This window comes from Dermochelys coriacea, chromosome 6, assembly GCF_009764565.3.
Source record: "Dermochelys coriacea isolate rDerCor1 chromosome 6, rDerCor1.pri.v4, whole genome shotgun sequence".
NCBI classification, from domain to species: Eukaryota; Metazoa; Chordata; order Testudines; family Dermochelyidae; genus Dermochelys; species Dermochelys coriacea.
Genome location: NC_050073.1, coordinates 17,111,950 through 17,139,945, shown reverse-complemented (window position 1 = coordinate 17,139,945; position 27,996 = coordinate 17,111,950). Strand labels below are relative to the sequence as shown.

Below are 27,996 nucleotides of genomic sequence, written 5' to 3'. Positions count from 1 at the left end.
TTAATACAGTCCCAGGTTATATTTTAATTATAAACTCTCCCAGTCTGCCCCCTCTGCCTAAACCCTTATTTATTGGATTATTTCTTGTAGGTGGTATGTTAGAAGTGCCTCTTCAGGAAGGATTTAAATAAAGAAAGCATAGTGGCCTTACAGAGCAGCTGAGGAAGTGTGCTCTGCACAGGGTGACATGGCAGAGAACTGTTTGTGGGAGTAAACAAATGGAGCACTGAGGCTGGCATTATTGGTGGAACGGAGAGCTCTAGAATAAGAGAGAGAGGTGGCTGCATAAAAAGGGGTAGGTTAATGCCGAGCCTTGATTAAAGAACTTTGTATTTGAAATGATGGAGGAGGGGAGGCCAAGGAAGGATTCCAAGAGATGGTGACAGGATGACAGGGAGGGGTAAGGAAGCTGATCTTACCAGCTGTGATTTGTGGGAACTGGAGGTGTGTGATGCTGGTCGGTAGGAGTAGGAGGTTTCAGTGATTGAGGGGGAGATAATGACTCCATGAAGCAATTGACTTAAGATACTGTAATGGCTTGTCATTAAGAATTGTTGAGATATGAGGCCTTGTCTTCACACGACAATAAAAGGTGTGTTAACTTGAGTTGACTAACTTGAGATAAAATGCTAGCAAAGACAAGGCGGTCTGTAGTTTCCACACGAGTTAGAAGGTCACGTTAAAGAATGCTGCTGTAAAAATCATTTTCCTAGCCTGTTGCTTCAACTGTGTCACTCCTCTCTGTTCAGCTCTCCATTGCCCTTCCCTCCCCCCTCTATCACAGGAAACGGAATTTGCTCGTCTTCTTTTTCAAGGCCTATCCCTAGACATATCTATCCACTTTTAATCACAATCAAGATATCAACTCCTTTGATTAGCCAATGATGCCAACCTCGATTGCCCACTTACTACAATTTTTCAGATGCACCTTCTGCTTTCTCCCATGCCAGCCTTCATGCTTGGGAAGAACTCCCCATAAACATCCACAAAGCTACTGATTATCCTCCCTCAAATCCCTCCTTAAAGCTCTCCTTTACCAAGGTGCTTACAAAAGACTTGATAACGGGTAGGCCACTTGTGTGCTGATACCCCTGCCTGTCATACTAACCAGAGTAGCCTCAGTGTTTCCTCATACTCCCCAATCTGTCTCTTTACCCATTTGTGGTCTCTTGCCTTATATTTTGCTAGTAAACTCTGTGGGGAGGGACTGTCTTTTTGTTCTCTTTGTACAGCACCTGGCACAATGGGGTCCTGATCTATAATTAGGGCTCCTAGGTATTATGGTAATACAAATAATAATTACAAACTGTCTTTCTTCTCTAGGATTTTATCTTGAGTTAGCTAACTCAAATTAAGAATGCACCTTTTTTTATCGTGAAGACAAGGCCTGAGAAGTTCCTCATAGAAATGGTGGATACAAGCAGGTAACCAGACAGAGGGTAATTAAGAAATATTGTGGGGCTAATGGTCCAGGCTCAAAGGCCAGCCCATGATGCTACAGCTGAGAGGTTTGGAGCCAACAGATTTTCCGGAGCCCTGAACTTGGGTTAGATTCTTGCTGTCTGTGGAGGTGGGGCTGGGAGTGAGTCGTTGGAATGAGTGAAGAGAAACAGAAGGCCAGCAACTTGGTATAGGGCTGGAGTGGCTCGCTTGAGATTTCTGCAAAAGAGTGCTGCCTGTGTGTGGTTTGTTCGTACCACTCATCAAAGAAATTGCACTCTGTGTACATTTTATCAATAAACAGACTACAGCTAGAAAATACCCTGACCCTGATTCTCATCCACATGGGCTTGCCTTTAGGTGACCTGTTGGCCCTAGGGCTGACAATACTGTATACATGAAGTAGCTCATGCTGTCAGGGTGTGACTCTGGAGTCTGTAGATGCAGCACATGCTAGTGTAATTGTCTCACTGTGGCACAGCTGAATTCACATCGCTTGAAAAATGGAATATATGATGGACAAAGCAGTTGCCCACTCTTTCCTTTGCGAGCCTGTGGCTTGGAGTATCTTGGTTTTATATTTTCTGCAGCTGATAACTCTCTCTCTCTACGTTTTGATACAATTATGGATCCCTTGATAAGTGTGTTGATGTTTTTTAAAACTTCTGATTTTTTAAAATGTTCTCATGGAGAAAAGGGGGAAAATCCCCAAACTGATCAACTCATAATACCTGAGTCCCTACACAACATGCAGGGTGGACCAATAGGGATTGGAGGAAAACCATGTTAGCAAGGTTTAGCCATCGCTGAGTTCCTAGCTCTCATCCTCTTGCTGAAAAACAATTTACAAATAAAAATTAAATTGTCAATGCGTGACTGTAATCTTTATCAATCTGGATGAAAATAGATCTAGGTATATTCTCTGTAAAAGCCTGCCTTGTAAGATTTTTGAGTGCAAAAGAGAAATAAATGATATCAATGAGCCTCACTGATTTTTTTCCAAAATGAGTGGATGCTTGTTGAACTCACTGCAAAATCCAACAGCTTTGAAGCTGATCTTTCTTGCCTAGGTCCAACCTTACATGCATTTTGTATAAGCTTATGTAACCCTGCATGTTAATTTCACCATTGGTTCTCCAACTCTTCTTAAGCATATCACTTCAGAAAAGAGTTATCTTTCATAAAGCACCTTCCTTCCCAACAGCTAAATTTTGGTTCTACTTGGTACTCAAAATACTACATGCCACCAGGAAGTGCTCCAGACCACTAAGCCCTGGTTTGTAGTTTGAGAGCAGCTTGTTTATATGAGATGTTTCCTGTAAGTCATCTGTTCTTGGAGGTTAAGACTGAAGGTTTGTCTTCACGGCAGTGTTAGCTTGAGGTATAACTCAAGTATTGCCCCCAACCTGACAGCTGTCCACACACACATCTCTAGCTTGTTAGGTGATACTTTAAACCCTAGCTAGCTGGTCCATTAGGGGCTGTAGTTTGAAGCTCGTGTGTGTGTGTGTGTGTTGCTCAAGCTAGCAGTGCATTGGGGATGCAACTCAAGTTAGCACATCATTAGATGCTAATCCAATCTTCTGTGTAGCTTGAGTGTTGTTTCACAGTGTGGTTGCACTCACTTGAGCTAGGCGAACTTCAGAGGAATAACTTAAGCTGTCAGTTGCAGTGAAGACAAGTCCTTAAGCAAACCACATCTTAAAAGTCACAAGTATCCGGTGTTTTCCACATTCTTTTTTTAATCAGTGTCATAGTGGATCCTAGAAGCACCCATACACCACTTGATTGTGGACTTAGTGCCATCAGTGGTACCTGTACCAAAATCAGAAATGCTGCCATAAGCAATCTGCTCAGCATCTGATTCCCACAACTTTGATGTTGCTCTCTCTTGGAATTTTCAGTTGTGTCCTTCAAGTACAGTAATCTTCCCAACCATCTGACTTCCTTAAATGCCCTTTACAGTGATAGTCTCATATTCTTAGGGATACATTCCTGTATGGCACCCCCACAAAGGACTTCTTCACCAGCAGAAAGACGACACACACCACTGTGCAGCCCAGCACTATCCCAACCACTAAGGCAGTGTAGTTGGTACCTGCAGGGAGGAGGGAGAGGAGGCAGATGTGATAAATGTATTCAGGAGCCTCTAGGGGAGAACCATCAGAGATTTTAAGTGCTGGAAGCTGTTGGACAGGCCTCACCCTGTGAAATCTTCTAAACACCAAAGTGCTAACCACTGGTTTAGTTTGATACCCTGTCTCTATCTCGAAAAGAAACATGGAGAGGCAAAAATCCAATAAGCTGCCAACAAGCTCTAGTGTTCAAATGGTATTTTGAGGTGCATTTTGGTATTCATGAAAGTGAGGCACCAGTGTTAGCTTGAGGTACAACTCAAGTGTTGCTCCCAACCTGACAGCTGTCCACACACACAAATCTCTAGCTTGAGTTAGGTGGTACTTTAAACCCTAGATAGCTGGTCTGTCAGAGGATGTAGGTTGAAGCTCTAGTGTAGGTGGAAGCTCTTTTCTTTTGAGAAAAGGCTGCTCTCCTTTTATAGATGTTGGTTGCTGTTGTTGAGGCACCTTTTGTTTTGGCCCAGTTAGAATTTTCCATAATAAGGTTGTCCCATGCTCTCACGCACATGCAATAAGGCCTTCTATACCCCACCAATGGAGCTCATTATTCGTGTTAACATCTCTCTATATTTAAAAATGTACAGGTTCACCTGGAGTCTCCAAAGCAGCAGCTCAAGGAAAAAGACATTAATATGGCATTTGTGCTTCATTGGTAGTGGGTGGCATGTAAGTTTTGCCATCTCACTACATCGACACTCTAGAGCCATACCAAACTCTGCTGCTGCTCTCTCGGGTGGCTAAGAAAGGGGTGGCTTTTCTTCAGTGATTGATGGAATGATCCGTATATATCCCTTTCTTACCGCTATAGTGCTACCGGGAGGCTTCAGGACTGTTATCCGGCTACAGCATCCCCTGTAGCTTGTGTATTGATAGATTATTATGGCTTGTAGAAGCTTTTTGTCAGATAAGATGACTGATATGGGCACATGGGGAGTATTTGGTACCTGGAACTGCTCTGCTCAGTGGTATAGAGTCAGCCAGCCCACTCCCCTTTGAGTTTTATATTTTCACATTCTGACTTTGCAGCATCATGGACTTATCTAGGATCTTGATGAGATTATGCAACATTGTGATGCTACTGATGAACACAAAATCACAATGCTGCAATGCCCAAAACAATCCGGGGGATTCTTTGCCGTGTAAAACTGATTCACACACTGATGGACATAGGGATGATCCCATTTTTGTTTATATAAAAAAAAAAACCCTAAAATGAGGAATATCTAATATTTTACAAGTGGCAACTTCCCTCCAATTTTGAGGGGTTGTCTGCACTATTGCCTATGGCTCCCCCATTACTGTGGACATTGCAATGCCTAGAGATTGCACAGCTTGAAAGTCAAAACGTAGAGTGACCGCTAACTCAGACGGGTCCAAATGCCACTATTCTATATTCTGGGCATAAGCCCACTCTGCCATTTTTGTAAAATCATGTTCTTGGCGATCATTGCAGTCCTCAAAAACTGAAGTCTTTGTGGTGGCGTGAAACCCTGTGCAACAGGTGCACTCCTAGAGCGAGCTGCTGCTTGTTTCTGTTACATAAGGGCTATGAGTTCTACAGTCCTATATTCTCAGTGGTGAAGTTGGTGCTTTGGGATAATACACCAACTGCTCCCAGCCTTCCCTCTAGCAGCCTGTTTTAGAAGAGCCTATTAAGAGACAAGTGCCTCAGAAATTGAATGACCTCTTACCGCTGGAAGGGCCCTGGGTGATCCGGATTGGCCCAGCAGTGATCCGATGGATCTTTGTTTCTAGTATCTTCCATGGCGAATCGTTGCTTTTGAAGGACCTGCACCCTGAAGGGCATAGCCTGGACCTGCTCAAACTGCGACACAGCTTCACGTCACAAGTTACAAACACCTAGAAACAATGACAGCTGGCTTTAAGTCCTAGCAGCCTATGCCAACTCTCAGTCAGCAATGTAGCTCCAAGCCTCCTCTACCACAGCCTGGGAATTTTGACTATTCATGGTTCTGTGGCAGAATTTTCCCCTTGGATACACACTGCAGTTTTGCCATTTGTGTCGCTCACTCTCCTGCATATTCCAGTATTTTGGGTGTGTATGAAAGAGAGCCCATTTTTGTGAAAATGTTGTCCTGTTTTTCAACCAGCTCTGCTGCAGATGTTTCTGTGCGGCACTGTTTGTGCCTGTATTACTGTACATGTGTAAGGTGGGGAGTGACTCGTAGGCATAGAGGAGTTAATTTTCAGGAGCTGGATGGAGGAGAGTTTCTCTTTCATGTTTTACATGTTCTGTGGGAGGAGGAAGCTAGAAACCTGGTCACACATTTTTCAGAAGTGTATGGTCTGTGAGAACGTACATTAGCGCCATGCATGTATGGCTGTGTGCCTGCGGGAGCTCTCTGGGCATGTAGGAAGAGGCATGGATGTGCCTTTTTCTCTGTGTCCGTGAGGGAACTATCTCTGTATTAATTTGTAGGAGATGGATGGGAGAAGGTGTGTCCTTCATGTTTCTAATGTGTCCATTCTGGAGGAGCCTTTATACCCTGTTTGCCCAGTATCAAGGCCTGTGGAACGCTCTGGGTTCTCATCCCAACATCTCCCAAGAGCCCAGGGGTGTGGCAGTACTGAGCTGTCGGCTGTAGCCATATAAGAAGGAGCAAAGCACCTCAGGGACGGTGTCGGCTACTGAGGAGAGCCTGAGGCTGTACACCTTGTCCTTGGAATCTTCCGGAATCACTTCTTTGGCTGCCTTGTAATTCAAGCATCTGCAAGGGAAAACTACCCTGAATAACTTTGCGACCAGTGTGGTCATTAACAATTGGTACCTCAAACCAGGGATTAATCAGTCTTGACTTTTATATTTCTATATACATATGCAGGGGATGCTGTTAAAAATTCAGCCCAGATTCTGTGCTGTGCAGCTGAGAGGAGTGTCCGCCGGCCAGGGAGCTGTATTCTCTAGCTCAGAGGTGGGCAAACTGTGGCCCGCAAGCCACATCCGGCCCACGGGACCATCCTGCCTGGCCCTTGAGCTCCTGGCTGGGGAGGCTAGCCAGGGAGCTCCTGGCCGGCCCCTCCCCTGCTGTCTCCCCCTCCCCTCAGTCACACTGCCAGGCAGTGGGGCTTTGAGCTCCTGCTGCTCTGAGCAGCATGGTAAGGGGTGGGTGGGGATTGGATAAGGGGCAGGAGATCCTGGGGGGGGCAGTTAGGAGAGAGAGAGCAGGGGGCAGTTGGATAGGGCGAAGGTTTCGGGGGGGCAGTCGGGATGGGGAACAGGGGCGGTTGGATGGGGGTGGGGTCATGGGGAGCCTGTCGGGGTGGGGGGTGTGGATGGGGTTGGGGGGGCAGACGGAGCAGGGGGGTTGGATAGGGGGTGCAGTCCCACAGGGGTGGTTGGGGCGGGGGGTCCCGGGAGGGGACAAGAAGCAGGCGGGGGTTGGATGGGTAGGGATTTTGAGAGGGGCTGTCAAGAGGTGGGAGGGGGCAGGGACCAGCTATTTGGGGAGGCACAGCCTTCCCTACCTGGCCCTCCATACAGTTTCGCACCCCGATGTGGCCCTCATGCCAAAAAGTTTGCCCATCCCTGCTCTAGCTTGTTGCATTCTGGCCACAGTACTGGCTTGCTCTAACCTTCACTATCTGGTTACAGACTGCCAGGGACCAGCTGCAGATACATTCTAGTCACACCCATACTGCCCTGATACATCCCCTGTGCCAATGGGAGTATGGGCTTCATATGTCATGAGAGGACCAATATTACGGCAAGAGGGGAGTGCTTTCTGCCTGGCCTTGTCAGTCCTTAGCACCTATACTGACCCTGACAGTGCCAATAGTGAAGGTGGTTTTTGGTGGTACTGATGGAAGTGGACTGAGACAACCAACTCTTCTCACATAGGCCACTGAAAGACCTTTGAGATGGTCATGAAGGCGCTTAGTGACTTAGGCTGGATTTGAACTAGTGATGTGGAGGTGAAAGGTTCTTACCCTTTTTGTATGATGAAGATGCCATTGGAAGAGTCCTGGTTGCCTAGCACTTGACAGGATTGCACCACCAGCTGGGCATCAGCCAGGTCACTCTTGGCCGACACGCTGATAAATAACTGGTCATTGACACTGGCATTAATGGAAGCCCCCTGTTCTAATGACCTCATCCCACCTGCAGTCTGTGTGCTGAATCTAATATCAAAGCTGAAGTTGCCAAAGCCTTTATCTGTGGGGCCCACAAAAGGGCAGTAGGTGCTGCCGGCTCCCTCCTCCTGTTTGGTGTATTTGCAGCTCACTGGGATGGCCAGGGTTTTCTTGAATGGACTGGACAATGCTCCTTGGTGTCGACCAATTATTTTGTTGGTGAAGATGAAGAAAGGTGGATCTTCCTGCAAAAACAGGAAGGGACAGAGATGTAAGAGTGAGGGGGTCGAATGTTAATGTTCCAAAGACTTGGGGGAACACTTTCTCTGATGCAGGAAGGATTTCCCCAGGGAATTCCCATTAGCGTTTACAGAAATCTCAACTGCATTCATGATATAGAGGGTTTCTGAGGAAGGATGGTCTCGTGGCTACGGCGCTGGGCTAGGTTTCAATCTGGAGTTCTGGACTCTGCCACAAGTTTTCTGTGTGACTTTGGGCAAGTCATTTAAACTCTGTGCCCTAGTCCCCCCTGCCCCTTGTATAATAGGAATAATACTACTCCAGTTCTTTTAGATTTTGTCTGTCTTGTCTGTTTAGACTGTATGTTCTTTAGGACAGGGACTGCCTGTGTGTGTGTGTGTGTGTGTGTGTGTGTGTACACATACAATACCTAGTGCAATCCAGCCAGCAGCTGGGGGGTCTGACATATGTCGTTTTGCTGGTTATGTACTTTCTGTCTTCAGTGCTTACTGGCTTGGCCTTGGCCAGTGCTTCTGCTGCTGCAGAAGCTTTGTTTGGTACCAGTGTAGCAGACTTAACTCCATGCACCCATGGACTATTGCTGTATTCCACCAAATCCTCTCCCCACCCTGGGCTACACAACCATGCTGAACACCGATATCAGACAATTGTAAACCCCCAGCAGAGTGCTCTGGCAATCAGTACCTTCACCCTGGTTCCACACACATCAAGTGGGATCTCGACTAGAAGGTGCGTGCTGTTGCTACTGATCAAGCATTCAGGGTTATTCTTCTGAAGATTGCTTTCCTGCACGTCTCCTAAACTAGATCGGGGAACAGAGAGCTGCATTCGATCCTCAAGACACAGCAGAACTGAGAAAAGGAGGTGCCAAACAAGGAGAGAGAAAGCTTTCAAAAGGGAGAAAGTCTACTGCTGAAAAAAGGAGGAGGGCATAACAGGTCTCATTTATGAGATCCACTGCGTTCTTCTGCTGTCAATATGCATTCACAATTTTTTAAAAATGGAAACAAAGGTGCAATAAATAGTGGAGAACCTTAGATTCTGCTAAAGTTTCATTCTTTAATTTTTCTGAAGGAGATGCAATGGACCACACCTCAGCTGCTGGAAATCAGTGTCGTTTTGCTGAAGTCAATGGAACCATGCTAATTTATACTAACTGAGGATGTGGGCTATTTAATCTACTTCAGTATTATTAAACAGAGGGAAACTTTAGCATGATTCTCTGTCTCCCCCTTTCTTGACTCTCTGCACTGGTTCTTTGACATTAAGGACTGGCTAACCTCGGCCTAGTGTTGTTTTTGGAGACATTCCACGTTTTCAGGAAAGGAAGAAATATTTCTCTGCTGGGTTTTTTGTTTGTTTTCTTTTTAATGGCATTTGTATGAAGGTGCTTGGAGGTTTGGGCTATTTCACTTTGTCCTGGGGATGGGCTAGTGATCTTCTTCCTTGGGAACAGAACGTAAAATAGGAATAACCTATTCCTAGCCTAATCAGCAGTGATCCCTCTAGTCTTGTATCCTGGCAGTTCTGCCTTTCCCCCAGCACTGTTGTGGTAGGTGGCCTCTTCCCAGAAAAGCTAGGGGGACTGAAACCAATACCATGTAGCAGCAACTCTATTCCTTCAATGGATTGTGCCCAGCCCCCTTCCTAGGGATGCAATGGGGGGAGGTTTCCTGCACCATCTTCCTTCCTTCCTTGCACATCCAGGGCTGGGCACAATCTAGCAAAATCTGAGGCTTCTGCAAAAATGAGAGAAAGCTGAGACCTCTTTTATTTTGGATTACTGTTTTTAAATAGACAAAGCAGCTCTCTGTGGCCTGGAGAATCTATAGGAAAGGCAGAGTGGGATTTTTCAAACACACCACAAGCTGGCGCTCTTGCGCTACACAAACCTCTACATTTATAATCAGCCAGTGCCATACTTGATTAATAAAAGATGAAACACAGAAGCAAAGTGATAGCGGTTGCAAGTAAACTTCTCTCTACTAATTGCTAGCATGTTAAATGCTAATTTTATTTACCTGTGCCCTGTGGGTAATCAGCAGCTTCTGCAAGAGAGAGGAAGATGAAAAACCTATTAAAGAACCCCCTTTGGCAATAGTATGCAATAGGTATTCATTTGCAATTAATATTAAACTCAGCTAGTGAGCAGAAGGTTGCAGACACAGCTGGCCCTTGCCATGTTCTATGGCTGCTGCTGCATTAAGCCCCACTCTCCCGAGCCACAGGGAAGAGAAGGGCAGGCTCACTAGCCATGAAGTCAGCTGCCTATGCTCTTCTTATGCCCACTTTTCAAACCTTCAGCCAGTGACAGAAGCCTTGGCTTCCCTACCCCAGTGCCCTATAATAACATGTACCCAGCCCCGCTGCCACTCCCCCGCTGCCACAGTTATCCTGCATGCGTCGCCCGAATGGCAAGCCCCCCCCCAACCCTGACCTACCCAGCTAAACTGCTAAATACGCCCTCTCCCGTGGGTTATATATGTGGGTTATATATGTCTGCCTGTGACACGTACCTCTTCCTGTTCACAAAACCTAGAGCCAGCGTATCTAGGCTAGTCACTCACAACCCTGGGGGGTAAGGGGCCAGGTAAGCAGTTTAGTTTAATTTGATGAGTTCCTAGTTTTACGGTGAATCAGCTTGAAGATCTCCTGCTGTCCTAGACAAACGTGCAACCAGCAGTGAGGTAGTGAGGGCACTAGGGGAAAGGAGTTCACTGGAGTGACAAGTCACCTGGAGGTAAGGAATGTGATTTTACACCAACCCAGGGAAGAAAGCTCCCATTCATCCCTGCAATGTAACATCACACACAACATCCAGCAGTGTCTTGTGATTGAAATGGGCTCAAGCTGCAGCAAGCTCAGGGTACACCGTGCTTCCTGTGAAATCTGCATTTCTGCATGTAGAATTGACCCAGACTGCTGCCCTAATGAGGAGGGATTTGCAATTATCACACAGACTGATGGGAAAATATGAGAGATGACAGAAAACAACCCTTCCCAGATACTCACTCTGCACAATCCAAATGCATCTGAGCTCAGACTGTAATCTAGATACCAAAGAAGAAGCAAAGAGGATAAAGTCACATGCCAAGCAGAGCAGGTCAGACCTTAAGCCACCCTAGTTACACTGAAATTAATGCAGAACAGCTGTGCTCACAATGGCCTTTGGCAGTTCTCACCCAGACAATGTGCTGGCCACAAAACATACAGGAACCTGGTGCAATCTCACAGGGTTCCTGCTCTCCCAGGTGATATTCACAGACACAGTGCAGAGATCGTCTGCCATCCATGGACCCAATGTGTGCAGCCCGTAAGGACCCAGAACCTGCAAGTCCGCCATCCTGCAGGAAAAGATCAAGGGGTTGCATTTCAAGCCCTGAGGATCATCCAAATGTGAGCCTGGCACTGAGCTGAGAGGGCAGATCATGTCAGCACAGCAGATAATGACACAGTATTGATTGCCATCAAGCTGGATTTATTAATTCAGCTGCACACCTGTACCTTCTGTGCAGGGTCATGAATAATGCTGTGCAAGACCTGTCTGCACTGGTACTGCCGATATCCTACAGGTCCCTATCGTGGGCATAAAATACCAGGCGTGCCTAGTTTATCTTGCAGCCTAGGCACTGGGTAAGGTATGGTTTGCTTTTCAATAAGTGCTAGAGAATATAATTTTAAGTGGCCTTTCCAAGGCATTCAGAGCAAAGTTACAGAGCCCAACACTCCTCTGCAGAAAGGAATAAAAAAAGAATAGGAGCTTCCACTGCAGCTGCAGTCAACGCAGACTGATCCACTGCCCCAGCTCTGCCCACACAGCACCTATAATCCCCCAGGGTAAGACATGCCGTTATATGCAATCCAATCGCTGCCACAGCAGATGCAGTACAAGAAAGAGAGAGCTCTAAGAGCATGTTACTAATGGCCCTGATGAAGAACTAATAGTCTGGGCAACACGCCCCAAGAAATATACCCAGGAAATTTAGGGTCTGATCTAAAGCCCCCTGAAGTCAGTGGAGAGACTCCCATTGACCAATGGGCTTTGGATCAGGCCCTACAGTTGCATAACGTCTGTCTATGCTCAACAGATAGGAAATACAAAGGTGATCAATTTATTGTCAATGTATTGGATCAGTAATGGTTAGAGAAGGAAAAGGCCAATTAGATCATCCTTCTAAATTGTCGGCCAGGGCACAATATAGTCCCTGTATTAAGTAGACATCAGATATTGAACTGATACTGCATGTTGTCCTACAGGCATTACAAACCAGAAATCAAGTTGGCGCATAAGTGCATGACATTTGTTTATCCTCTCGTTACAGAGCAACTGGTGCTGTGGAAGGTACCAAGTTGCTAGCCCTGGAGAATGAAGTCCTCTCTACTAACCACAGAACAGGTGGCTGCAGTGCAGTTTTCCCCAGTCTGAGCCATGCTTTAACATGGGTTAACTCACAACACGAAATTCTGGTGCAGACCTGCCACACACATTGGTTTGCTGATTGTGGCTGCAGATCCTGTAAGGTTCTGGTGCCTGCTGAGCCAGTGGGACTTAAGGACACTCAGTGCCTTGCAGGATCAAGCTCTGAATGAGCATCATGTTAGCAATGATGAAGCCTGCAAGGGCTGGCATTGTGTTCTCTGGGCTTGGTAGGCCTTGGTCCTGTTGTGGGGTTCAGTTTAACTGTGCAGCCTCTCTTCCATTTCAGTCACCTTTCTCCTGCGCTGATAGCCATCGCTGTGAAGGAAACGTCCTCATAGGGCAGCACGCTGATCCTGTCCCCATTGCTTGGGGTTGGGCTGATAAATATTGGCCTTCTAATTCCAAAGGCACAGTCGTCTACTGGCTTCTCCACTGGGAAACAAAACAGGAGCATGTTGTCTTAAAGCCACTTCCTTTTGTCTACTGAGACCATTTTTATCCTCCTCCCTACACACATACATCCCAATAATACCTGTGATCCCTTATAGGGGAGGACATCTACGTCTTCCCAATCCCCATCCTCAAAGGTATATTCCCTTACTATATCATGGGAGCTTTCAGAGTAGCAGCCATGTTGGTCTGTATCCGCAAAAAGAAAAGGAGGACTTGTGGCACCTTAGAGACTAACAAATGTATTTGAGCATAAGCTTTTGTGAGCTACAGCTCACTTCATCAGATCCATGCAGTGGAAAATACAGTGGGGAAATTTATATACACAGAGAGCATGAAACAATGGGTGTTACCATACACACTGTAACAAGAGTCAGGTTTCAGAGTAGCAGCCATGTTAGTCTGTATTCGCAAAAAGAAAAGAAGTACTTATGGCACCTTAGAGACTAACAAATTTATTTGAGCATAAGCTTTCGTGAGCTACAGCAAGAGTGATCAGGTAAGGTGAGCTATTACCAGCAGGAGAGCGGGGGGATAATCAAGGTGGGCCATTTCCCACAGTTGACAAGAACATCTGAGGAATGGCCAGGGGCGGGGGGGGGGGGAAGAGGAAATAAACATAGGGAAATAGTTTTACTTTGTATAATGACCCATCCATTCCCAATCTTTATTCAAGCCTAAGTTAATTGTATCCAGTTTGCAAATTAATTCCAATTCAGCAGTCTCTCGTTGGAGTCTGTTTCTGAAGTTTTTTTGTTGAAGAATTGCCACTTTTAGGTCTGTAATCGAGTGACCAAAGAGATTGAAGTGTTCTCCGACTGGTTTTTGAATGTTATAATTCTTGACGTCTGATCTGTGTCCATTTATTCTTTTACGTAGAGACTGTCCAGTTTGGCCAATGTACATGGCAGAGGGGCATTGCTGGCACGTGATGGCATATATCACATTGGTAGATGTGCAGGTGAACGAGCCTCTGATAGTGTGGCTGATGTGATTAGACCCTATGATGGTGTCCCCTGAATAGATATGTGGACAGAGTTGGCAACGGGCTTTGTTGCAAGGATAGGTTCCTGGGTTAGTGGTTCTGTTGTGTGGTGTGTGGTTGCTGGTGAGTATTTGCTTCAGGCTGCGGGGCTGTCTGTAAGCAAGGACTGGCCTGTCTCCCAAGATCTGTGAGAGTGACGGGTCATCCTTCAAGATAGGTTGTAGATCCTTGACGATGCACTGGAGAGGTTTTAGTTGGGGGCTGAAGATGATGGCTAGTGGCATTCTATTATTTTCTTTGTTGGGCCTGTCCTGTAGTAGGTAACTTCTGGGTACTCTTCTGGCTCTGTCAATCTGTTTCTTCAGCAGGTGGGTACTGTAGTTGTAAGAATGCTTGATAGAGATCTTGTAGGTGTTTGTCTTTGTCTGAGGGATTGGAGCAAATGCGGTTGTATTGTAGAGCTTGGCTGTAGGCAATGGATCATGTGGTGTGGTCTGGATGAAAGCTGGAGGCACGAAGGTAGGCATAGCGGTCAGTAGATTTCCGATGTAGGGTGGTGTTTATGTGACCATCACTTATTAGCACCGTAGTGTCCAGGAAGTGGATCTCTTGTGTGGACTGGTCCAGGCTGAAGTTGATGGTGGGATGGAAATTGTTGAAATCATGGTGGAATTCCTCAAGGGCTTCTTTTTCCATCTGGACCCCTCCCCACCCCCGGTCGTTTCTCAGACGTTCTTGTCAACTGCTGGAAATGGCCCACATTGATTATCACTACAAAAGGTTCCCCCCCCCGCTCTCCTGCTGGTAATAGCTCACCTTACCTGATCACTCTCGTTACAGTGTGTATGGTAATACCGATTGTTTCATGTTCTCTGTGTATATAAATTTCCCCACTGTATTTTCCACTGAATGCATCCGATGAAGTGAGCTGTAGCTCATGAAAGCTTTTATGCTCAAATACATTTGTTAGTCTCTAAGGTGCCACAAGTCCTCCTTTTCTTTTTATATCATGGGAGTAAGGCACCTAAACGCCTTTGAGGACCTAGGACCCCCTACCTACAGTAATACAGCCATCTCCAGTGTCCTCCTTTCATTCTCCATCCTGATGGGCATCCTGGCTCATCTGAATATAATTCAGGATGAACACCAGAGGATACCTCTGACAGAGGATATAGGCTGACAGGAATGCTGAGCTATTGCTCCAAGTTATAACAGAAATAGTTTTATTTCTATTTCAGTTATTTTAGTACACAGTTGATCTCCTCAAGATCCAGTAACTGATTTGATGTTTGTTCCTCCAATCATTAAACTAGTTTGTGGGATGAATGGCAGATTTTGATTCCCCCCCACTCCCCACACACACACACATATACATTTTCTCCTCTTGTTTCGAAAAATGAAGTGGCCAAACCTCTGACAATGCACCATCAGGTGTTAATAGTAACATATAATGTCATAGGTAGAAGGTGATGACATCATAACTGACTATTACAATAATTAAGATATCATGAATGTAAAATTTTGATACCACAGCTCTGCTAATAGTTCTGATGTCATACAAAGAAGGTGTGACATCACATTGTGAGGTAGGCAGAAGGAACGAATCGTTAGGGAGACAAATTCTGCTTCAGTATAAGATTTCCCAATAAGTCAATGTTTGTTTGAGAAAATTCCCAATAGATAGACACAGGAATGGCATATAAATATTTATTTTTTTCACAATTTTGATAAGTCATGGAAGTTAATTGGGCAAGAAGTTCCCTGGGCTGACACTTCAATCCTTATAATGCACATACTTGGGACTGGCACTGTTACCTGTTAAGGTGAACTGAAGTGGAACAGAACTTAGGGCTTCGTTCCAGCCCTGTCCTGAAGCATTGTATGGATGAATCTCATGCATCCCATCCTCAAATTTCAGGACCACTGTTTTCCTGGGGAAATCCTCCACCATCAGCTCCACCGAGTAGGTGCCTTTGGAGCCCATTCCGTCGTACATAAGGGTGCATCCATCCTGAAACCAAAAGAAAGATCAGTCAGAAGCTGTGCAAGTTACAGGGCCTCAATTTTATCCCTTTGATGCCAATCTCAGCTCACTGTCTCGAACCCATATTTCGCAATCTACATGATGGATTGGAGCGGTGAGCACTGTGGCTTCAGCGCCTTGTGTTCAGCTCTGCAATGGAGCCCAATTCAAAGACATGCAGACTAGAGCAGGAGGCCCAAAAACAAAGCTCCAGTGTGAATTCGGACAGGTGAGAATCTGATGGAGTGATTAGATGTTGGGTGCTGTGCAGCTGGCATTAGAGTAAAGGCTTTGGGGTGGGAAGAATCTTTGTGTTCTATTTGTACAGCGCCTATCACAATGGGGTCCTGCTCCATGGCTGGGGCTATTCGGTGCACTGTAATTAAAAATAAATAATAATAATAATAATAGTAGAGCCTCAGGCAGGAACTCCTAAGCGAAGGACTTGACTACTTTTTATTGAGTATATTAATAGGCTAGTGCTATTTCCTGATGGACTTTTTTTTAATTGTATTACTATCAAATATTTAACTGCCTGAGAACTGCAATTAAAATAGGATTTTAAAATGTTCATGTAGATAAAAAACTAAAATATTAGGTTATCAGATTATTATTGTATTCATAGAATCATAGAATCATAGAATATCAGGGTTGGAAGGGACCCCAGAAGGTCATCTAGTCCAACCCCCTGCTCAAAGCAGGACCAAGTCCCAGTTAAATCATCCCAGCTAGGGCTTTGTCAAGCCTGACCTTAAAAACCTCTAAGGAAGGAGATTCTACCACCTCCCTAGGTAACGCATTCCAGTGTTTCACCACCCTCTTAGTGAAAAAGTTTTTCCTAATATCCAATCTAAACCTCCCCCATTGCAACTTGAGACCATTACTCCTCGTTCTGTCATCTGCTACCATTGAGAACAGTCTAGAGCCATCCTCTTTGAAACCCCCTTTCAGGTAGTTGAAAGCAGCTATCAAATCCCCCCTCATTCTTCTCTTCTCCAGACTAAACAATCCCAGCTCCCTCAGCCTCTCCTCATAAGTCATGTGCTCTAGACCCCTAATCATTTTCGTTGCCCTTCGTTGTACTCTTTCCAATTTATCCACATCCTTCCTGTAGTGTGGGGCCCAAAACTGGACACAGTACTCCAGATGAGGCCTCACCAGTGTCGAATAGAGGGGAACGATCACGTCCCTCGATCTGCTCGCTATGCCCCTACTTATACATCCCAAAATGCCATTGGCCTTCTTGGCAACAAGGGCACACTGCTGACTCATATCCAGCTCATGTGACTGCAGGCTAGAGGCAGGCCCTGCTATAAAAGCAGATGCCTTCCTTTCACCCTCAGTATGTGTAGGGGTGAAGTAGGGTCAGTGGGGGCGGGCTTGCTATAGAGTCTAGGCAGCATTGCTAACCCCAAGCATTCAAAAAGCCTGAGATTGGTTTAAAAGTGATAATTCTGGGGTGCTGTTAATTTGCTTTCTGGCTCGTGAGCTTGCAGGGTGCTTCTGCACAGCTACGAAGGCTAGAAATTTACCCTTTTAAAAAAAATGAAAACTGAGAGTCTCCCCAATCACATGATTCCAGGGGGCTGGGGCTTCCGAAAAACCACCAAGTACTATGAGAGTTAGCAACGCTGCAGGAAGCCTGGGAAATGGCTGGGAGGGTCTTCTAGGCTGACTTCAAAAGGACCCAGGGGGCTGGAGGAAGAGATGTGGGCAGTATTAGGCAGTGTGGGGTTGAGGCCTGAGTGGATGCCTGTAGGTAGTGGACCAGGCTGGGGTGTCCTGTATTGGTGGGAAGAAGCCTTTTTTTGTCCTGTCCTGAGTCAACAGGACTGGGAAGGCCTGGGGAACAGCAAGAGGCTGGGCGGAAGATTGCTTTTTGGTGGACTTCTTGCCCCATCTCAGATGGGGTGGACTTTGTGACTTAGCTAGGTCACCTCCCTGCTCCAAGTGCACTGAAGATAGCAGCCTATAAGACAACCCAAGGTGCTGGCAGAGAGAAACTGAGGCAGCAATGAACGAAGGTAAGGGAACTTGTTACAATGAGTATTCAAACTTTAGGTAAATCCTGCTCACCCTGCACATTCTTGACTGCTCTCAAGATGGACGGCTTGTCTGTTAGTAAGAGGCGTTGGAGTTGACCATTTATATTGTCTAAGCTGAGACAAACCTCTGTGGTTTTTGTTGCTTGCCTATTACTAACTATTGTGGGCTTTTACTACTGGTTAAACAAGGTTTCAGCTGCATTTGTGTAAGGCTGTAATGATATCTCACTACTGACCACTGCAAATTCTGTCAGAAGTATATGATGTAACTGGTCCCATTATTGCCTGGTTGCTTCTGGTGCTGGGTGTGAGGGCACAGGACCTACATACTTGCCTCATCCAAATGCAGAAAAGGGTACTTCTTGCAGAAAGCACAGGCAAGCTCCTCTCGACGCCCATATCGGCAACTCACTACATCCCCATCTTGGTCTGAGACACTCAGATTATACAATGTAGCACAGTTTTGGGGAACTCTGTGAAAACAAACACCATGGTTTTGAAGAACTCTCTCTAGCTGATTTTGTATTTAGTTCTCCATTGAGCCCTTTCTTTCTTGCATGGCTGCTTGTGTTGGGTTTGGTTTTTTGAAAGTGAACACTTTCAATGACCCTTTTTCAAAAATGGTCCCCCTTATCTGACTAGCTGTAGTTACATGTGCTTGAATGTGTGATGTTGATGTGCACTGTTAAATACTTGCCACTTCAACTCCCTCCCCCAGAAGTGAGTGCATTTCAGGGTGATTGGTGTGATATCTCTGTGTATAGTTATAGAAAAACTTAATAAAGCTCTTTGGGATCCTTTGAAATGGAAAGTATTATATGAATATGAGCTATCAACATTCTAGGTTTATGTGCCAGCCTGTCTGCCTCCTATAATAACTGAACATAGGTCTTATATAACATTCTTCATCTCCAAGCACTTCACAATGGTGAGTATCATTTTCTTCATTTTACAGTTGGGAAAACTGAGGCACAGGGAGGTGAAGTGACTTGCTCAAGGTCATCCAGCAGGCTAGTGACAGAGCTGGAAATAGAACCCAGGTCTCCTGAGTACCAGGCGAGTGCTCTGTCGACTAGGCCACCCTGCCTCCCTATGGGCACTGATGCCTTCTGTGGGGTGAAATATCAGATTTGATCAGGTATGTCATGTCTCCCTCTACTGGCTAAATACTGCTCCCTATTTTCCAGTGCTGGCATATCTACCGTGTGTGTGCATATGTGTGAAAACTTGCCACTAGTGCTTCAGCCTACAGAGGATACACCCCCTAATGCTACTACACAAATGTGAGAGCTTTGTGGAGTATTGGCAGCTTATCATGATTAATGCTGCTGCCAGTGTCCTGTGCTGAGATCAGAATTTCTAACCCTACTGTGTGTTAGTGTTATAGGAAGGGGCATGTCACAGTTCAGGGCAACTGCACCTGTATTCCCCCTCCATGGTCTACCAAAGGCAGCCACTCCAGGCTCCCTGCTCCTCAGCTATCGCCTCTCTTGGGCAGAGGCTTGTCTCTCCCTTCTTGACTGGGGGTTTTCCAGGCTACACAGTTCTCTGCCTACATTGGTATCTCCAGCAAGCCAGGCTGCCTAAGTAGACCAGTGTCAGTGCTTTGGTTTCTCTTCAATGTCTATGAACAGTGTAGTTGCCAGTAGTTCTGAATAACCACACAGCTCTTCCTAAGCAAGCATATTTATTCTTAAGGTGAAAGCATACAGAGAAAACATACTATAAACAATAAATATGGATGCCAAAAAAGCTTACCAGAGATCACCCCAACTCCAACCTTGGGCTTGGGCACATATCAGTCCTTCAATACCCACAGCTGAGTTTTTGCTGTGGTACAAGTTCATAACTGTCTCAGATTCAGAACAGAACAGGCTGAACTATCCATGATTTTCCTTTATACAGCTTGGGCCTCTGATCTTGGCTTGATGTAACAGGGGATCAGCAGACAAAGGCCCACACCTCAGGGCATAGCTTCAAAAGACTGAATTTTTGCATAACGGAAGGTGGGGGATTGCATTAACCTCACCCTAGATATTTCGTAGAAAATCCATTTCACACACATTATCCCATTCGTGCCTAGCACACTGTTCAATACAGTCCTTTGAACATCCAGGCCTTATATCCCATCTCCTGCCTAGAGAGCTTGCATGCAATCCTGGCCGATAATGATACATAAACTTTTTGCTTTTAGTACAATGGACCCCAAAGAGGCCTCAACTTAATTCCATAAGTTGTTTCCAGGGATATGGCAGGAAACTGCCTTTTCTGTCACAGGGCACAGCTGAGTACAGCATTCATTAGCTGGACACTGCTCTTCTTATTACCTCTTGTAGCTGACATGCTGTGTACTGAATGGAAGGGAGTTACCTGAGAGGAGGCAGAAGCGGAGTCTGCGGAGAGGTGTTTGTCGATCCTGTATCAGAGCGAGCACCCAGGGTATAAGTCATCACCATCTCAAACTGGACACGGGAGTTGTTATCCTCACTGGGAGGGAGCACAGTCTGGGACCAACAGCAGCTGGAGAACCTAGAGGAACACACGGGAAGGCACAAGAGGGAATATTTGAAAGCATCTGCCTGATTAGCTGTAAATCGAACAAGAGTTTGACTTGGCCATTCCTGAGAAGTGATTTTTTTTCCCCCGCTACTGTGTCCAAACTCCTCCTCCTCATTATCATCATTGAACCCCTGGAAAAGCTGTCTACATTCGAGAAAACCAATGTAAAATCTAGTTCAATGATGTTTCCGTTTCCTGTTAGGGCAAATTCTCTACAACCCTACTGACTTCAGTGGGTTAAAATATGTGCAAAATTTGACCCTTCCTTTGAAAAGGAGATTTGACCTACTTTAATATTGTTTGAGTGTAGAGAGTTCTCCAGACTCACTATGGTTTCTTTTCTTATTGCATTCCCATGTCTCACTGCTGAGATGGTGGGAGCTGCTTTTGTGATGGGTCCTACAAAAACCCATCTTTCTCTGCTGCCTCTTCAGCAGCAGTGAACTAACAGGGCAGTTCTGGGAACAGCCCAAGTTAATGGGATGGGGTACAAACTAAGTTGTTTTGAGGTGAGATGGCTGTGGCATATGCTGGCTTCACAACAGATTGGCTATGTTAATGTCAGCTTCATTGTAAATGAAGGGAAAAGAAACTAGGGATCTTTTGACAAATAAAAAGGGATGTGATGTTTTTGTTTTGTTGTTTGAGTACCCTAGAAAGAGGATTAAAATCAGCTGAGCGCTCAGTTCAGTGCTACTTAGCTATGCCCATTTTCTTCATATGATACTAGGGCCTGATCCTGCAAGCTGCTAAGGCACAAGTATTTAAAGGTATTTAGACTTTTAGGTCCGAGGATCTGGACCTTACGCCTTGCAACGCTGAATGGAGAAATGTCCAAATATCTTTTAAAAAATCTGGGCCTAAGAGCCCTCAACCCTCACTGGGGGGTTGGGAACCCAGGACTTTGCATGGAGTGCTTAGCACTTGACAGCATCAGGCCCATAGTACATAACTGCATTAGAAATACTGGTCTCAGCGCAAGACATTTCCTGGAGAATTAATATGTGATGGGCTGAGTGGTACTTCATTTCATTTCAAGCTATTCTGACTTCCAGGTGGTCATTAGCCACCAGGAAGTGCTTTGGTCCCAGGGCTATTAAATGGCCATTACTTAGACTTCATCCATATTAGAGACAATATCTATTTAGAGGAGGATCATTTTTTATAATTTTATTTCTTTATTTAGCATCGTCTGCTATCAATTATCTAGGGAGTCTGCGTTATTGCTTTAGAGTAGCCTTATCATATAATAGCTTTAAATTATTATTATGCTGGTGAAAGAGGCCAGCTCTGGAGGAGGATGTCTGCTGAGTCCCAGAACAGGCAAAGTATGGGCAACAGCAGGGCAAGCAGCTCCCAGTGGTACCCTGTCATTGTGTCTCAGCTGTGCTAAAGGAGGTTGGAGCAGGAGAGGGAGCTCTCTTGGCCACACCCAAAGAAGCAGGGGTGAGGGGCAGAATGGGGGGTTTGCTGGGGACCCAAGCCAGGGAGTGGAGGGGGAGCTGTGCTGCCTCCAGTTCTCCCTCGCTTTATCCCTTGCCTGCCAGCCCATCACTTCCCTGGGTGACTTGTTCAGTCTCTAGATTCTTGCTGATTCTTGGCATCTGTGCTAAGGCTGCTAATTAGAGCCCGCTGTGGTAGTGGGGCTGGGGCTCCTCGGTGCGAGGGCAATGTTGCTGAAGGCCTCGCCTGAGATCATGAACTTGCTTCATGTGGGTCCTGGAATGCTGTTGGTCAATAGTGACTTGCAAACATTGGACCCTTGCACTGCTAGGGCAGTGGCAAAGTGGTTGTTGACAACCTCCTGAGCCAACCCCAGCTTGAGCACTGTTGTTTTGGGTGTCTCACACTCTAACACTGAGGATCTGGAAACCCTTGTCTGGGGGTTAGAATTACCTGTCTGTGGGCTGGAGGCAGTTAGTAAGCCATTTAGATTTGTCCGGTATTTCAGGGTGTTTACTGGGGGGCGGAGGGGAGCAAGTGCTCTGACATTGGATTGGAGAGAGCAGGTGGTTCTGAACTGGAAATGGTTAATTTTGGTCTTGGACATTTGGAAAGCAGCTGGGAGTCTGTGGTGTGGAGATGAATGCTAAGATGTCACCCAGGGTTAGAGCAATAGTCAACAATATCTTTCCAAGGAACTTTTTTTTTTGGTTGCTCATTTCTCATAGATTCTAAGGCCAGAAAGGACTATCAGTCTGCCTAGTCTGACCTTCTGTGCAACACAGGCCAGAGAACTTCACCCTGCCCCGCCTGTACTGAGCCCAGTCACTTATTTGGCTAAAGCCCATCTTCCAGGAAGGTACCAACTCCTGATTTGAAGATGACAGAAGGGGAGCGGGTGGGGGGAAGCCTAGGGCTAGCTCCCCAGTTGCTGTAAATCTGTGCAGCTCCACTGACTTTAGCAGAGGCAGGATGACTGAAACCAGTGGAGGATCTGGCCCATACTGTTGGAACCCCTATTACATGCAAATCACCCCACCTCGCTCTTTAATCCTGCCACGCAGTTGTATTGAGAGGAAGTGATACACAATTGGCATTAATCCCTGCCTGAGAGTCCCTCACATCAATTTCCAGAGAAGCTGTCTGCTTCAGCTAGTCCTCATTAAGGTAGTTACTAGGGACCTTGACTTAAACTTTACTTCAAATATGAGTGACGTTAAACATAGGTGGTCCAAGTGCCAAACCCTTCCAGAGTAGCTAAAATAAAAAGTCAGGACAAGAAACACAGTGAATCTGAACAGACAACAGTACCCGTCATACCTTGGGGCAAATATGCAAATGACAATGGGCCTGCCTTGGAACAGCTAATCAGTACAATGCCCCTTGTGGCTGCAGTTAGCTGTCACTCTGTGGGAGTAGAGTGGCAGAGTTTCATGGGAACGCCATTGGCTGATCATATTGTCAGTTGTCCAAGAGACCTTGTAAGTGAATGGTGCAGTAGTGACCTTTGTTGCTTTGTGGTCACTGTGCTGCTATTTGGTATCTCTGGGGATATAGGATTTGCCATTCTGAGAGTGGGGAGCAGTGCCTGATCCTCCTTCCCCCAAACTACCTTCTTCTGGTGCGAGGGGACATATTGCTTGAAATCACTGTAGTAGAATGCTGTGCACTGCTGTTTGCATTACAATAGCTCCTCCAGGCCCCAGCTGAGATCAGAGCCCCGTTGTAGGAGAACGGCTTACCGTTTAAATAGGCAAGACAGATGATGGGAGAAAGGGAGTATTATCGCTTCCATTTAACTGGTGAGGAACTGAGGAATGGAGAGGGGCTAGACTCATAAAGACACTGAGGTGTGGTGGTGTTCAGCGTTGCCATGCCAAACTTTTAGGCCCCTGGAAAATCACTGGGATTCAGAAAGGGGGTTAGGCACCCAGGCTCCCTATGCAATGACAGGGGACCGATAGAATGGGATTGATAAAAGCCAGCATGCTAGGGTGCTCCTTGCCTAAGATAACCAATGGGAAGAGTGCTAAGCCCTGTCCCTCTCACAGAGATAGGTACCTAAGTCCTGCCTGCCAGGAGGCACCTCCCTCTGCTTGGGATTCTCAGCTGCAAACCCTCACTTGGAGATAGGGGCCTGTTTTTTGCAAGAAGTCAGACAGGTGCAGTGGGCCCAGGGGAGGGCCTTCCTTGTAACTTTTAGCCCAGTGGTTAGGGTACTCACTTAGGATGTTAGAGACCCTAGTTCAAATCCCCCCTCTGCCTGAGGGGGAGAAGGGATTTGAACACAAGTCTCCCGCCTCTCAGGTGGGTGCTCTAACCTCTGAGGTATTCTGATATAGCCTCCCTCGACTGTTGAAGCTTTTCCACTGAGTGACAGAATGATTGGACCAGAGAGAGAGAGAGAGAGAGCAAGCTTGAGAAGGACTCTAGCCTGCTGATCAGAGCACTCACCTGCAGTGTGGGAGATGCACAATCCAGTTCCCTGCTCCAATGACTCTTTACATTATTTATCCAAAGTGGAATGGCTTCAACAGGAGAGACTGAGGGAGCGGTACTATACCCTTGATCATCTTTGTTGCCCTTCACTGAACCTTTTCTAGTTCCACTATATCCTTTTGAGCTGGGGCTCAAAACACAGTATTCAAGGTGTGGGCTTTGGGCACCATGGATTTATATCGTATTTTCTACCCCTTTCTAATAGTTCCTGCCATACTGTTTGCCTTTTTTACTACTGATGCTATGCATTGAGTGGAAGTTTTCAGAGAACTATCTACAGCAGTGGTGAGTAACCTGTGGCCCATCAGGGTAATCTGCTGGTGGGCCGTGAGACAGTATTTACGTTGACTGTCCGCAGGCATGGCTGCCCGCAGACGGGAAGCAGATTACCCACCACTGATCTACAGTGATCTCAAGATCTTTCTCGGGTGGTAACAGCTAATTTAGAACCCATTATTGTATATGTATAATTGGAATTATTTTTTCCAGCGTGCATTACTTTGCGCTTTTCAGTGTTGAATTTCATCAGCTATGTTGTTGCCTGGTAACCCAGTTGTATGAGATCCCTCTGTAACTCCTAAAAGTCTGCTTTGAACTTCACTATCTTGAATAATTTTGCATCATCTGAAAACTTTGCCACTTCACCATTGACCCCCTTTTCCAGATCATTAATTAATATGTTGAACAGCACAGATTCTTGGGGGACCATGCTATTCACCTCTCCATTAATTCCTTTCCTTTGTTTCCTGTCTTTCAACCAGTTACTGATCTATAAGAGGGCCTTCCCTCTTATCCCATGGCTACTTAGTTTCCTTAAGAGTCTTTGGTGAGGGACCTTTTCAAAGGCTTTCTGAAAATCCAAATACACTATATCAACTGGATCGCCCATATCCATGTGCTTTTTGACTCCCTCAAAGAATTCTAATAGATTGATGAAACATGATTTCCCTTTTCAAAAGCCTGGTTGACTCTTCCCTCGACATATCATGTTCATGTATGTGTCTGATAATTCTGTTCTGTACTATAGTTTCAGTCAATTTGCCTGATACTAAAGTTAGGCTTACTGGCCTGTAATTGTCAAGATCTCCTTTTGGACCCTTTTTTAAAAAAAATTGATGGTATATTAGCTATCCTCCAATCATCTGGTACAGAGGCCAATTTAATTTACATACCAGTTAGTAGTTCTGCAATTTCATATCTGAGTTCTTTCAGAACTCTTGGGTGAATACCAGCTGGTCCTGGTGACTTATTACTGTTAAATTAATCAGTTTGTTCCAAAACCTCTTCTACTGACACATCAATTTGGGACAATACTTCAGGCTTGCTGCCCCCGAAATAGCTCTGATGTGGCTATCTTCCCCCCACATCCTCTGCAAGGAAGGCAAAGGCTGTTCCTGACTAGCATCACAAACCGACCTCCCCACCACAATCATCACCCTTGTTTGCAGTCTGAGCAGAGAAGCGAAGGGCTGGATTTGGCTTTTCCAACCCTCGAAGGGTTGCCTGCAGGTCTGGCTGAGGCATGCCAGTGGGGTAGTGCGTGAGGCAGCTGGAACTGCCATGCTCTGCCTGTCAGCCAAGCACTTTTCACCAGGGCCACGTTCGCTGAAGAGGTTAACAAACACCACCCACCTTACCTCATGGGGAAGGATCCAGGAGAAGCGGGGAAGATGGCTGCCTCTCCCTCTAGCTGGCATGGGACTGTGGAGTTCTGAAAACCAGCGGCAGGGATCCTGGAAGTGCAATTCACAGCCCGGCAAATCCCATCTTCGGTACTGGAACAAGGAGAAGCAATCCCTCGGTAATATAAAAGTACCTGACAATGGCATGTGAATAATTAATACATCATCCCCTGGCAGCATGAGAGACTCTTACAGCACTTCATTCCTTTGCTTCCAATCTCAGAGGAATGTTTGCAGAGCGGGATCCCTGCCCTATGTGCAATTAGCCAGCTATGAATTCAGAGATCTGCTATAGCTGCCATGTCCCTGAATTTTGGCTAGCAGCAGGTTGTAGATTCAGGGCTGAATTTTGCAGCTAGATCTGACCTAGAGCTTGTAACTCTTAAATAGTTTTGGTGTTCAGTTCTTTTCTGCTTTAAAATGACTCCTCCTGCTCTTGTGAGCCCTTTAACACAGTCAAGATGGTGGCTGTATCTGTTCCAGACTGGGAGAAGAGAATAAACAAACACTCATGAGAATATAAATCAGTCAGGAATGCTTCCATCCTGTTTAATGTTCCCAAATGTTTTTCTAAGGGCTTATGTGACATGTGGGTGTGTAGCTGGGTGAAATTCTGGAGGGTTGAGGTGAGCCCATTTTTTTCCCCTGTAAACAGCGCTGTACACGAGTATAAGACAAGGTCTAGAAGTGGAGCAGAGGGACGCCTTTAGGATCGGTAACTAGACTGATGGGTAAATAAAGAAGACAAAGACTCCGTTGGCTCAATAGAAGAAGCCTGTAGTAACAAGAGCTGGCTAAAGACAAACTGGGGCATGCCAGGAATGTGTGAGAGGGCCCTGGGAAGATGGGACCTAATCCACATGCTCTTTTTTAGGGCTGGGAGAATTTGATTAAGTTCTGGATCTAGCTGCAAAATTCAGCAAAGCGGATTTGAGCCCTGCCATGGCCCACTCATCATTACATCACAGCACTACGTTGCGGTGACAGCAGCACCGCCCAGCCGAGTCTGTGCTCTGGGGTGGGGCGCCAGGAGCAGAGGGTTCTCCTTGAGTTTCCTCATATGGTCAAGCCCAGACGGGCTGGGAGACTCTTGAGTCTGGATTCCTGAGTAGTTGCTACATTCTTCCGACTCAAAACGCTCCAGAGCTGTGGGAGCAGCACAGTGCAGCTCTGTAATTAGCCTTCCTGGCGCTGGGTCTCTTAAATCTATTGCATCATTTGCCGAAAACCTGCAATCTTACCAGGTGTGCAGCCTGCTCCTGCCCTTCCCTTCTGGGAAGGGAAGACAGCAGCTGGCATTGCATGCTTTGTAGCACAGTATTCGCTGCATAACAATTACAATTCCGGATGGGGCTTTAGAAATCCAGACCCTGGCAATGTGCATCAAAGGGGATGAAATCTCAATGGAACTTGAGCTCCTAAGTCATTTTGGGTGCTCTTGAAAATCCCACCCTAAAGCTCTGCGTACCAGCAAAACACGGGGTTTGATTAGGCAGCCAGTTAAATAGTAACATCGTAGTATAAAGTCCAGGGAACCCACACTGGGCTTCCGTTTAGTAACAAAAGATGCAAAATGCACTAAATGAGAAGGAACCCACCTGTGTTGTGTTCTCCTGGAAGGAGGACTGCAGGCTCAGGGAGGATCCCAGGTAAGAGAAATCCATGGAGAGAACCCTTCCAAAGGACAACACAGTTATCCAGAGGGAAAAGGACTCGCACCTTCCCAGAATCTCCATGCTCTGTGCTGTTTGTGTGCTGGCCAGAGATATCGAGCATACAGCTCCCAGATGAAAACGACAGGGACCAAGTGACTCTGGTGAAGAGCACTACTGCTGTGAAAGCAGGAGGAGAGAAAGGGGTCTGGCAGGTGAGCTTATGGCAGCATCTCTGATCCATGGACCTTAACAGCTGTTTCCTCATCACAGAGCTATTTAAGGGCTCGAGCTCAGCTCCAGCACA

General features: G+C 46.1%; 1 protein-coding gene across 1 annotated transcript; it reads right to left on the bottom strand.

Annotated features, from left to right (window-relative positions):
• On the bottom strand, positions 1–27,991 carry LOC119857925. Its single transcript, XM_038407475.2, has 14 exons — positions 27,636–27,991; positions 25,993–26,171; positions 20,225–20,383; positions 18,189–18,327; positions 15,602–15,797; positions 12,642–12,783; positions 11,114–11,275; positions 10,944–10,981; positions 9,953–9,979; positions 8,616–8,782; positions 7,527–7,915; positions 6,208–6,307; positions 5,270–5,438; positions 1–3,538 (listed from the first exon to the last, which is right to left on the bottom strand). Exons 1-14 carry the CDS (start codon positions 27,771–27,773, stop codon positions 3,414–3,416), a joined length of 2,130 nt encoding a protein of 709 aa, XP_038263403.2. The 5' UTR covers positions 27,774–27,991; the 3' UTR covers positions 1–3,413.
• Between the last annotated feature and the right edge of the window lie 5 nt (positions 27,992–27,996).

Bases quoted from the DNA above. Each gene is read 5' to 3' on its own strand.
- LOC119857925 (XM_038407475.2), bottom strand. From the start codon at position 27,773: ATGGAGATTCTGGGAAGGTGCGAGTCCTTTTCCCTCTGGATAACTGTG. The intron at 18,328-20,224 runs GTAACTCCCTTC...TTGTTTTCACAG, and splicing joins CCGCTTCTGCCTCCTCTCAG to AGTTCCCCAAAACTGTGCTA. The intron at 15,798-18,188 runs GCAAGTATGTAG...TTTTGGTTTCAG, and splicing joins CTTTTCTGCATTTGGATGAG to GATGGATGCACCCTTATGTA.